Source organism: Ochotona curzoniae, unplaced genomic scaffold (assembly GCF_017591425.1).
Source record: "Ochotona curzoniae isolate NIBS_2020 unplaced genomic scaffold, NIBS_Ocur_1.0 contig_2318, whole genome shotgun sequence".
In the NCBI taxonomy this organism is placed as follows: Eukaryota; Metazoa; Chordata; class Mammalia; order Lagomorpha; family Ochotonidae; genus Ochotona; species Ochotona curzoniae.
In genome coordinates, this window is record NW_024465419.1 from 16042764 (window position 1) to 16055263 (window position 12500).

Consider the following 12500-nt stretch of genomic DNA (forward strand, 5'->3'; position numbering starts at 1 on the left):
TCCATCTTATCTTAAAGTTGCTATAAGGGCTGAGCCCATATTCTCTCTCTCTCTCTCTCTCCTCTCTTATTCCTGTTTTTATCCCCTTTTCTCTTTTTCCTGTGGATTCACCGACACTTAGAAAATTGCCCAAGAGATTGTAATTAGTACTGTAAAAATACAATTTGAATGAATGAATGTGCACAGAGATTCATCTTCTTGATACTGCCTGAAACAGAGCATGGTGAGTTGTATAGTCTTGAGATTGACTACCCTTGGCTGGGATCCATGCTTCATACTGTGGGTGCCAGCTATTGCTGAAGCTCCATCCTCAAGTGACTTTATGGTCAGCATATTTCATTGAGGAGGATGTAGGAGTAGAGGATTTGGAGAACCGTGAAAGCAAATGTGATATCCTAGGATACCTACACATAAAGAGCAAGTCCTAATAAAGGCAATTAGGGCAAAGATCCAGGGAAATGAGATAATTGTCTGATGTAATCCCTTTTGTAATTACAACATGATAGGATTGGAAGATATTTTGGATTTGGCATAAGATTTTCAAAGAGCTTTATCAATTAACATACGTAACTCATTGTCTCCACCTCTCCTTCCCCCAAGCCTCTGATATCCTCTGCATGAAAACTTTACAGATATTAAAGCAGTTGGCAGAGAAACAAAATAGTTGCTAGAATCTTCATCACAGACTAACATGAGCTACTAACTTGTTAGTAGCTTTTAAAAACTTTCACTAATATTGAAATAGGCAAAAAAACCCCCACAAAAAACAAAAAACGCTGCTGCACTCATCATTGTTATTCCCTTTAAGCTGAGTCTCCTAGGAAGCAGGTTGTAGGAGTTCAATAGTGATAGACTGTTGGCTGACGAGGAAGGACGGCAGAAAATGATAAAGATAAAAACGAACATGAAAGTAGGCAACGGAAAAGAATAAATTTTTAAAAAAAATTTTTTATTGGAAAGTCAGATATACAGAGAAGAGGAGAGACAGAGAGGAAGATCTTTCATCTGCTGATTCACTCAAGTAGCTGCAACTGAGTCAATCTGAAGCCAGGAGCCAGGAATCTCTTCCGGGTCTCCCATTTGGGTGCAGGGTCCCAAGGCCTTGAGCCTTCCTCGTCTGCTTTCCCAGTCCTCAAGCAGGGAGCTGGATGGGAAGCAGGGCTGATAGGACTCAAACTGTTGTCCATATGGGATCCAAATGTGTGCAAGGCAAGGACTTTAGTCACTAGGCTACCACACAGTGCCGGGTCGCGAAAAGAGTAAAGTCTGATTCATCACTGCTTAGTTACACTCAGCCGGTAGTGAGCAGCTCTTTATTGTTTGCTACAAACCTAATTGAATGGTCAGAAAAATATACCTTTTTGTTAATGGGAAATGTCCTGGAATGTGAAAATTCTAATAATAAGAAAATATTTTAACTTTAAAATTTGTTTCCATACTTTATGTGGTTGCATTTTTCTTCAGTGCTAAGCCTAATTGATGTTCTTCAAGCCAATTAACATAGAATAATGTTAAGACTTTTCTTTCTTTTTTTAAAAAAGATCTGTTTAGTTGTTTGAAAGGCAGACATACACACATACTTACATACATATCTTCCGTCCAGTGGTTCACTTTCCTAAATGCCGCACTAGCTAGAGCTAGGATGCACTGAAGCTAGGAGACAGGAAGACAGGAATTCTGTCTGGGTCTCCATCAATTGCTGCCTTCCCATGTGTATTTAATAAAAGAAAAGCTGAATCTGAAAGGAAGTAGCTGGAATTCAACTGCTGTGTGGGTTGTGATCATCTCAAAAAGTGGCTTACCCTGCTGTACCCACCCTGCTGTACCCATCCTCCTCTTTTTTTTTTTTTTTTTAAAGACTTATTTGAAAGAGTTACAGAGAGAAGGAGAGACAGGGAGATCTTAGTGTCTTCTGGTTCACTGCCCAGATGACTGCCGTGGCTGGAGCTAAGCCATGCTGAAGCCAGGAGCCTGCAGCTTTCTCTAGGTCTTCCATTTGAGTAGCAGGGGCCCAAGTACTTGGACCAACTTTCACTACTTTTCACGGGCACATTGGCAGAGAGCTGAATCAGAAATGGAGCAACTGGAACTGAACCATCGCCCATACTGGAAGCTGGTGGCAGCTTTACCTTTTATACCATAGCACAAGCCCTAACCCATCCCCTTTCAGGGCCTCCAAGGCAGTTTTTATGCCAGCTGAAGTGAAAATTGAAACAAGTATTTGTTTTTATGGCATAGGTTGCCTGTGGCAGAGACAGCCATAATATTTTCTTTTTCATAATATTCAGAGTAGAAAGGACCTGCCTGAGACAAAGGAATCAAGAATGGGAACTCTTGGAGGCCTGTATACTTGCACAGTGTTCTACCTTGCTCTCCTGTTTTGCTGAAACACATTTATCATTGTGCATATGATTATTTCTGATATTTCTGTATCATAACAACATTTAGTGCATTGCAGTATCTAAAGCCTTTTAGTAGTTCCTAGGAGTAGAAATGCCACAGGGAAGCATTTTGCAAGCTTAGATGTGAATCTTGAAAGTCCTATAGGCTATAAAAAATTGTATATTGTTGTTTCTGGTTAATAAAACTATTATAGATGAAGTTGAATCTTGCTCTGCTGCTATAGCTCCCTGAAATTGTTGTGTTTCTGTCAGTGGTTTTCTTGGTAGTTACCAAGGGGATATATACTCAGAACTGGCAGTCCAAACACTGGAAGGACTTGCCAACTTTTTTTTTCTTCTGTTTCAGAGCTTTTGGTTCTCTTTCTTCTAGTTGGTATAATCTGCAGGTGTTATTCAGGACATTCTCATCATGTAGTGTCAATCTGGGTTTGATATCTTGACTCTTTCATTCATGAAGACAACTATTTATTTATGTTGCTGCCTGCTTTGGGGTGAGGGAACCGCTCTAATAAGAACTTCCGTGCCTCTAGACTTTTAAAAAATATTTATTTATTTTTATTGGAAATGCAGATTTACAGAGAAGCAGAGACAAAAAGAAAGATACCCCATCCACTGGTTCATTCCCCAAGTGGCTGCAGCAGCTGGAGCTGAGCTGATCTGAAGCCAGAAACTTCTTCTGGGTCTCCCACATGGGTTTGGGCTATCCTTAACTGCTTTCCCAGGCCACAAGCAGGGAGCTGGAAGTGAAGTGGAGCAGCTGGGATACGAACCGGTGCCCATATGAAATCCCAGTGCATACAAGGCAGGGATTTTAGCTACTATGCTACCATAACAGGCCAGGATCTGGAGTTTTGAAGCAATTCTGATGCACCTTTCAGCATGATGAACCTGGAGACAAAGCAGTGAAATTGGGCCGTTATTTGTAAGTTAGAAAGACGCGTCAGAGAGATGACAATGGTGGTGGAGCTTTCACATGCTTGTGATGGTTTTCTGTATGTCTGTCTTTTCCTTTCAGGTTTGGATGGTTGAGACAGTGACATGAGTCTGGTTAGCAGCAGTGGTTAGAACTAGGGGCATAATTAAGGCACTATTTAATTTTTATTGTGTGTCAAAACTGTTGTCATCAACAAAACTTTAGAAACTTGTTATGAAAACTGCTGTATTTTGAACTGTTCTGAATTTTATTTGAAAAAATTGTGAATAGAAATAAATACACTAGTACTTCAGGTATACTCTAGATTTTTGATGTACATATTTAGGTTTGGCTGTTCCTACTCTATCCCATCCATGTATTTCATTTGAATTTGAAGCATATGTTAAATTATTCTGCTTAAATAAGTGCCTTCTCTTTCCTCTTTTTGTTAGGAATACCATAGTCTGCTTTTGATTTCTTTCTTTGTTTTCCCCGGGGTGAATGGTTCTATGATTTTGATTCAGAAAAATGTTTATAAAAGGAATGTTTAATTATGAAAACATATGAAGACCTGTTTTTCAAAGTATTTGGTATCTGGATCATCTTATGATCCTTAGAGTTTTCATTGGTTAGATCCTTCAGATGGTCAATGAAAGAAGAATGGCAGAGCCATACATTTGTTTTAATTATATTGATAGGAGTATTAGCATTTTAGAGATTATAGATATTTTATATCATTGATTATCTATATTGGCACATTTTAATTTTGTATATATTATTAGAAACACTTTGATGCTCTTAAGGATTAAATTTAAGACCAGAAAAATCTAAATGTCATGGGTGATTGTGTCTTATATAAGAGGTTCATGTTATTAATTTAGAAGGTAAGGCTCATGACTTTTCAAATTGTGTTAATAATTCTAGATTTTCATGATGTGGTTCCATAGGCACAGATATTTCTCCTCCCTTAGCCTGCCCTGCCCGTTTTCCCGGCTAGTGTTACCAATAGTATGGTCCTTTGGCAACAGTCACAAGTCCATCGTTCTACTATTAAAATATACATGATATTGTGGACATAGACAATGGTGTTAATTTTCTTAAAACATTTAGCTTAACAGCCATGAGACATTTGCCAAGGCTGTTAAATAATTTTAACTTGAGCTTACACCTCAAATATTTTTGAGAACAGTATAAAGTATAAACAGTATAAAGCTAAGTTTTGTGCTAAATTTTGGCTTTTTGGCTTCTTTTGGATCTTTCATGGTACTAATCAAACAATTTTAACTTTTTTTTTTAAAGATTTATTTTTATTATTTTCTCATTGGAAAGGCGGATATACAGAGAGGAGAGACAGAGAGGAAGATCCTCCGTCAGATGATTCACTCCCCAAGTGAGCACAACGGGCCGATACTATGCTGATCCAAAGCCAGGAGCCTCTTCCAGGTCTCCCACGCGGGTGCAGGGTCCCAAAGCTTTGGGCCGTCCTCGACTGCTTTCCCAGGCCACAGGCAGGGAGCTGGAAGGGAAGCGGGGCTGCCGGGATTAGAACCGGCGCCCATATGGGATCCCGGGCGTGCAAGGCGAGGACCTTAACCACTGTGCCACTGTGCCGGGCCCAACAATTTTAACTTTTATAGAATGTTTGAAATTTATTGATAAAGAAGAGACCATATAAATTGGCAAAAATGTAACTATTTACATGAAAATTAATAGGTAGTATTTTATTTACTTGGCATTACTAAGCAAAAGTTCATGGACTAATATCATACTTAATATGAGACAGTGATTTCAGTATAATTTTAGTGTTATCAGTGTAAATTACACGTGGAGGTTTTTTGTGATTGGTATATAAAATAAGTATAATGGGGGACAATCTGTAATATTTTCATTCAGAGGAAATTTATAGGATCATTTTATACCTTGCTTCAGTATTCTCTCAGACTTTGAGCATTTTAAAATATTTTGAAGTGTATCACCTGGCATTTCTCAAATGGCTACAAAGATATACGTTCTTAGCAGTAAACGTGATATAATGATACGCTTTTTCTGATCAACATTTTGCCAATTCAGTTCTCAAAAATATTGATTGTTTTTTGATTGAAACTTTTCAAGTTGACTGATTTTTAGGTATCTTCTTCAGTGAAATTGTCTTTGATTCCAGAACTTTCTTAACCTCTTTTGTAAGATCTCTTGTTAATTCTGTTATTTCTGGTGAGATTCTGAAAATTGTCATAGAATGGTTATAGAGAAACCATTTGCTACCATCCATATCACTTGTTTGTTTTTTGAAAATTTATTTATTATTATTATTTTTTAATTGGACAATCAGATATACAGACAGGAGGAGAGACAGAGAGAAAGATCTTCCGTCCGATGATTCACTCCCCAAGTGACCACAATAGCTGGAGCTGAGCTGATCTGAAGCCAGGAGCTTCCTCCAGGTCTCCCACACGGGTGCAGGGTCCCAAGGCTTTGGGCCGTCCTTGACTGCTTTCCCAGGCCACAAGCAGGGAGCTGGATGGTAAGTGGGGCTGCAGGAATTAGAATCTGTGCCCATAGGGGATCCCGGGTGTGCGAAGCAAGGACTTTAACTGCTATGCTATAGCACTGGGCCCCATCCATAACATTTGTGAACACTAATGTTCCTTATGGTTTCAGTTGTACATGTGATCTTATTTAGAAGATTTTTGAATTTGTCTAAATTCCCTGCAAAAAGGTAGTCATAAGAATTGTATTCCAACATCTAATAGAGACTTGTGCAAAGAAAGCTCTGTAAATATTTGTTATGAGTATCTATGATAAACAGATTAGACCTGGGGCCCAGTGCTATAGCCTAGCAGCTAAAGTCCTTGCCTTGCACGCACTGGGATCCCATATTGGCACTGTTTCTAATCCTGGAAGCCCCACTTTCCGTTCATCTCCCTTCTTGTGGCCTGGGAAAGCAGTTGAGGACGGCCCAAAGCCCTGGGACCCTGCACCTGTTTAGGAGACCCAGAAGAGGCTCCGGGCTCCTGGCCTCGGAATGGCTCAAGCTTTGGCCATTGCAGCCACTTGGGGAGGGAATCATCGGACAGAAGATCTCTTTTCTGTCTTTCCTCCTCTCTGTAAATCTGCCTTTCCAATGAAAATAAAATGAATCTTTTAAAAATAAGCATAACTGAATGCAATCTTATAATTCAGTTTCCAGAAGGTTTTTTTTTTTTTTTTGTAGTTAGTTCCTAGTGGGATCATTTCCAAAGAATATGTGCTATAGAATTTTCAAATGAGTTTATACATATTACAGGTTTTAATATCCACACTAACAAACCTTTGAGGTAAATGACGTACTGCACATTTCAAGAAACTATAGCCCACACATATAAAGTCAGCATTTTAAGGTGTCAAGGCTAATTTAGTGTTAAAGTCAAGAGTTAAACCCCAGGATATTTGTAGTGCCAGGCCATTTGAATTGAATAGAATGTTCTTTCTGTTTTCATAGAAGTCTCTAACATTACTTTGTTATTATGCACTGTGGGAAATTTAGAACAATGTTATTTATAAGGTCTGTCTAAGGCACTATGTTTTTAATTGGAAATATTGATGCTTTTTTATTTATGAGTCTTACAACATGACATGATAGGTTAGGAGGAAATAAGCAAGAAGCTAAGTACAAAATGAAGGCCTTAGTTTCCTGTACAATTTATGAGTATGGATAAAAATAATTGACTTCTATAAAGCTCTGGTATTTTTTATTTGACAACTTGTATATGGAATTCCTACTGTCTTCTTGGCATTGTGCTAGGTAAGTAAGAGATCGGAGGGCTTAACCTCATTGAATTAAGGCAATAAGTATTCTTTTAAAGATTTATTTGAAAGTTGGAGTTAGGGAAGGAAAGACAGAGATAGAGGTCTCCCTGTAATGTCCCTAAAGCTGGAGCTGAGCCAGCCCGAAGACAGGAGCCAGGAACTTCCTCCACATCTCCCCAGGGAAGCAGGACCCCCAGGTCTTGAGCCATGCTCTGCTGCTTTCCCAGGGCAGAAACAGGAAGCTGGAGTAGGAGTGGAGCAGCCGGGACTAGAACTGATGTCCAGATGAGATGCTGGTGCTGAAGGTGGAAGCCTAGCCTACCCTACCCTGGTATGCCACTCCCAAAGACAATAAATGTTTCCTTTTAAGTAAAGATGACACATGCATTAAAAAAATGCTTTGAAGGGTAGGTGCAGAGTATGATGAGAGTAAAAGATAGGGACGCCAAACAGGCAGCAGGAAATCTCGACACAGTGGCATTCAGAAAACAAGTCTAGGACATTGAGGAGCTGACCGTTAGTGTGAGTGCTGTTTAGTGAGAATGGGAAAGTAAGGCCCCGGGGAAAGTCGTTCTGTGTTGTTCACTGTTTAAAGAATTTGTTTCCTAGACCCTTCGGTGAGATTTTTGGTGCTTATGCCATTTCCAGCGCTCTTCCTGTGATCTCGCCTTCAGACCCAATTCTGAAACACTGAAGGACCCATAAAAATGGGTTTAGTACTTTGCAGGCGATCATGCTTTTGATTATTTATAAAAATGAAATCTACCCGTAAGGGGAACATTCAAACCTATTGTTTCATTACAGATAGTGTAAACTGTGAAAGTAACTTGAAAATAGGACTTTAAAAAGTGTCTATATCTTCTGCCATAGAGATGAGCATTGTAGCTGGTTTTATGGTTAATCTGTACAGGCTGGCCTGTCTGCAATGGTTAATGCCTATGTGTGTATATTTATGTGTGCATTCAAGCATACACATGTGCACATATGTAGAAAACAGGATGATCGGGCAGGGGCACAGGGACTGCAGTCCAAAGCAAAGAACTTTGTTGCAATGGTTTCTTTAAAATGGGGTCGTTTATTCACTAACGGCCTAGTTGTGTGGGTTTTTTTTTTTTTTTTTTAATCAATAAAATGATAGCAAGGCGGCCCGGAGCAATAGCCTAGTGGCTAAAATCTTCACCTTGCATATGCCAGGATCTCAAATGGGTGCTGGTTCTAATCCTGGCGGCCCCGCTTCCCATCCAGCTCCCTGCTTGTGGCCTGGGAGAGCAGTCGAGGACGGCCCAAAGCCTTGGGATGTTACATTCACATGGGAGACCCAGATGAAACTCCAGGCTCCTGGTTTCAGATCAGCTCAGCTCCAGCTGTTGCAGCCACTGGGGCAGTGAATCAGCGGATGAAAGATCTTCCTCTCTGTCTCTGCTCCTCTCTGTATATCTGAGTTTCCAATAAAATCAATAAATCTTAAAAAATGATAGTAAGATTAACATATATTTTTTTGAAAATTAAAGAGAAATTTAGATAATGCTTTATTACAGGAAGTATTGCACATGCATATATGAGTGTGCAAATGGTTGTGCACTTACATAATGGGACATAACAGGGAGAAGTTGAAATAGGAGCACTCTTGTCAATGAGCACTCAAAGGAACCGAAAAGGTTGAAAAACTGGTGAATTTTTTGGCAGGCGTAAGCCTATAACTATAATAATGCAAAATAAACGTGTAATACTAAGATGCTGCGGTATGAGTCTGACTTCAACAGAGTGATGTGTATGGGGGAGGAGACACGGGGTCAGGACTAAGAGTTGAGGTAAAAAGGACTGAAAGGCTCGAAAACAGGTAAGGGACAAGGAAAGATCAAAAAAAGAAAAAAAATTGGCAAGTGTCTCCTTATGTAAGTGAGTTGATATTAAAATTGGGTCTTGACACTACTCTCCTGGAGACCTTTTCATAGATGCATCTGTATGTGTCGATGTAGAATGACCTAAGGTTTTTTTCTGAAAAAGAATTATGAAGAATGGGTGATGATGCAGGGATACCTAAGACTTGGGGGCCTTCAGAAATAGCCTCCTCTAAAAAATGCTTTGAAATAAAGTAATAATAGTTGAGCATGTCTGTCTTGTTTGTTTTTCATTTATGGAAAAGTTCTTATTTAGTGTGCGTTGTTTAGATGAATTTCAGTGCAGAGGTATTTTTTTTTTCTGACAATGATTTGATTAACCATGTAGTCACTATGTGTGGGCTTCAGCAAGAAGCCAGATTAAATGCCAGTCATTTCTTATTTAAAAATACATAAACAGAACAATTTTTACATTTAAATAAGAAGCCAAGATGTCTTAGTGAGCCCCTTTCAAATGTATCTTTGTTTAGAAGTAGGACATTATAAATGTAGATTATAAAAAAAGCTCTCATACTTTGAGTGCTTTGTGAGATCACAAGAAGGACCTACACTTATTTTTAGAGTGAGCTGGTCCTCTGCAGCAGCTAGAGACATGCCGTGCTGCTGGAGTTTCTCATTTTTCAGAGGAGAGGAAGGGATTGGGGGACTTGTATAATTTCTCCTCCTCTCTCACCCAGTAGTCACGTTGAGAAGATACCTTGTCCCCATTTTTATTACTTCTGAGGTTTGATTGCTGGCAGCCAGATGTGCTGAAACTCCTGACGACAGCATCTCCTCATTGCACGTCTTTAATAGGCTTAGAGAAATATGAGTGGAGTACATGAAAGCAGCTCGGCTTCACTCTTGAGCTGGGAATGCCCACAAGCTTACTGCCGTTTGGAATTCTTGCTACAGTCAGGGGAAAGCCGAAAGCTGCACGAGTACTGAATCTTCTCCGACTGAACTAGAAGAATAATGACTGTACAATTAGCTCTCAACCCCTGCTCGTTTAAGCACAGTTTTTACAGAGCTCAGGAGAAATATGGAACTTGATTGGCATGTTTTTATTTGATGGTGTCTACAAATAGATGACTTTAAAGACAGGTGGTAAGGAAAAATAAGAGAAAGGGGGAGAAAAGGAAAGAAAATGCAATTTGAGACATTGCGCCAAGTCTGCAATTCTGTTTTATCTCATTTCCATGGGGTTTTTTCATCCCCACCAAATATTTTACAAAATGAGCTTTTTGGACAAACGCTGAACAATGCAAGGTGAGTAGAGCTAAACTGCATTCTTTCTTTTTAATATTGCTTTTTCACGATGATAATCTTGCATATCTGAAGTAACTCTTTTGCACTGATATGTTAGTATTAAAAGGGTGTTGTCTTTTTGAATGCAAATATAAGCTTTTATATGGTATTCTTAACTTGATTTTAAGAAAAAATAAGCTTACGTTAAGGCACAAAAAGCTTCTTATATTTTACTGGCTTTGCCTCTGAAATACAGCACAGTTATCAGGCTGTTTCATTCTTTGATTTTCTAATCAGCAAAATGGTTTACTTAAAGTCTCGGCTAGATGTTTTCTTTGTGAACACAGCAGTGATTACGTTGCATATATAGAAATGGGACTATCTAATCATATGTGATACGTTGGAAATGTGAATTAGCAATCATGCGTGCTCTTGGGAAGCATACAGGGGATGTTTTCTGGGTCCAAGATATCCCCTCTGCAGAAATAACCACTCCTCAATAAGCTGTATTTTGGCTGCTGATAGTGTGTTGTATTAGGTTGGCTAGTTTGGGAGGATTCTTTGTTATAAATTCCTATTGAATTTTCAACGATCTTTTTTTTTTTTTTCCCTGTTGACGGTTGTTAAATTAAGAACATATGTCTTAGATGCTTTCCTGGCATGTAGTAGAAGAGACGCTCTATTAAGGAATGCTGTTAAGACGCAGTTGTATCATACAGCTCTTCCCATGTTTATGTTATTTTAGTTTTGAGCTTTTCTCATAATGTGTACTTCATTTTGTAGAGAAAAACTGAGAAATTCTGTGAGCATGGTAATGCATTAAAAGCTTCTGGAAACTGATGGGAACTAACAGTGCAAAGAATATTGGATGGGGTTTGCTGTGTTCTTGTAGGATCTCTGAGCAATGTGAGGCAGCCTATTACAGAGCTTAAAAATGCTTATCATACAGGATATATCAGATATTTAAGGCTTTGGAATGTGGAGTAGCAATCTGTTTCTTAGAATTGTACTTTTTCTCAGAACATTTCTGTTTAGTGAACTATTTTTTCATATTTTATTTCAGAGTAAAATATATAATAACATATGAAATGTTAGGATATTGTATAATAGGTTATCTATCTTTAAACATAATTGTTTTTAAATTTAGAATGTATATTTAATATCTGTAATTTACTAAGCAGTTAATACATACTGTAAGATATTTTGTAGTAAAAGTAACACTATGGTTTTCTAAAAATTTCTGTGCCTGAAGCTCCATGGTTTTAAGCTGTGTACTCACCCCTTATGAATCTTTCCCTTGTGTTATTTCCATCTCGTTCTTTACAGAAAAAAAATTATGCATTTTGGAATCAGTGTATATTCACAATAGATCATGTGCTAATAATGCATAGTAATAGAAATTGGCGTTCAAGTAATAGTTTCTAAATATGAGAATATCTATTTTTTGAGGGGGTTGCATTAACTTCACTTTTGCATTTGCTTAAAAGTTTCTTGTGCTTTCAATACTGTTATGAAAATATGGAATTTTATGTTGCTGCATTTAAGCATTAAATTGGAAAGTTTCTAATGCTTTTAGGAAATCAATATTCTAATTTAGTTACTTTGGTTATTGTTTAAAATCATATAAAACTATTCATTAATAAATAATGAATTAATGCTGTTCCTTGCCTTTTGAGTTCTTGAATTTTTAGTCTTATATGTATTATTTTACAACTTTAGCTATTGATCTTCAAAAATAGTCAACTACTTGATTAGCCCCAAACAATTATGCAAATAGCTACTTGAGATATGACAAATGGAAAGTAAATACATGAATATACATTTTAGCTTCCATATATTACATTTTAAGTTTTCAATTCAGATTAGATAATCTTTTTGCATTTTTTATGCTTCTTAGATTATTTTTAAAAATGCTGAGGTATTAACACTTAAGGTAATGATGAAGGAGAAAGTGATGATAATAGACAAAAATTATTTTTGAGGAAAAAAAACAGGGAAGAATAAATGACCCAAGCATGTCCTCAGAAGATGTGATCTTACAGTAACTTAAATTTTGTTTCTAAATCATGAACCTTTTAGCTTTATGTGCTGAACTAGAATGATTTTGAGATTTTAAGTATCAATTATGTAAGTAACACTCCTGGAAAGAACAGTTGCGGTTGTTGCAGTAATCATTTACTTGTTGGAACTGGTTGGCATGCAATATGCAGTGTTTGCACTGTGACGCTAGCTATGGTTTTTTCTACTAGCAGAAATGAAACATCAAAGATT

The 12500-nt window shown here is 37.9% G+C and overlaps 1 protein-coding gene across 4 annotated transcripts in view; it reads left to right on the forward strand.

Annotated features, from left to right (window-relative positions):
• The window catches only part of LOC121151335 (regulating synaptic membrane exocytosis protein 2-like), a 351958-nt gene that overhangs the window by 145763 nt on the left and 193695 nt on the right, over positions 1 to 12500 (forward strand). Inside the window, exon 4 of one of the 4 annotated variants that reach the window (XM_040972684.1) lies at positions 2316 to 2357. The exons of the other annotated variants lie outside the window; for them this stretch is intronic. Within the exon in view, the coding sequence (XP_040828618.1) occupies positions 2316 to 2357 (42 nt within the window). The remainder of the gene's footprint in view (positions 1 to 2315; positions 2358 to 12500) is intronic. 4 annotated transcript variants of the gene reach the window in all.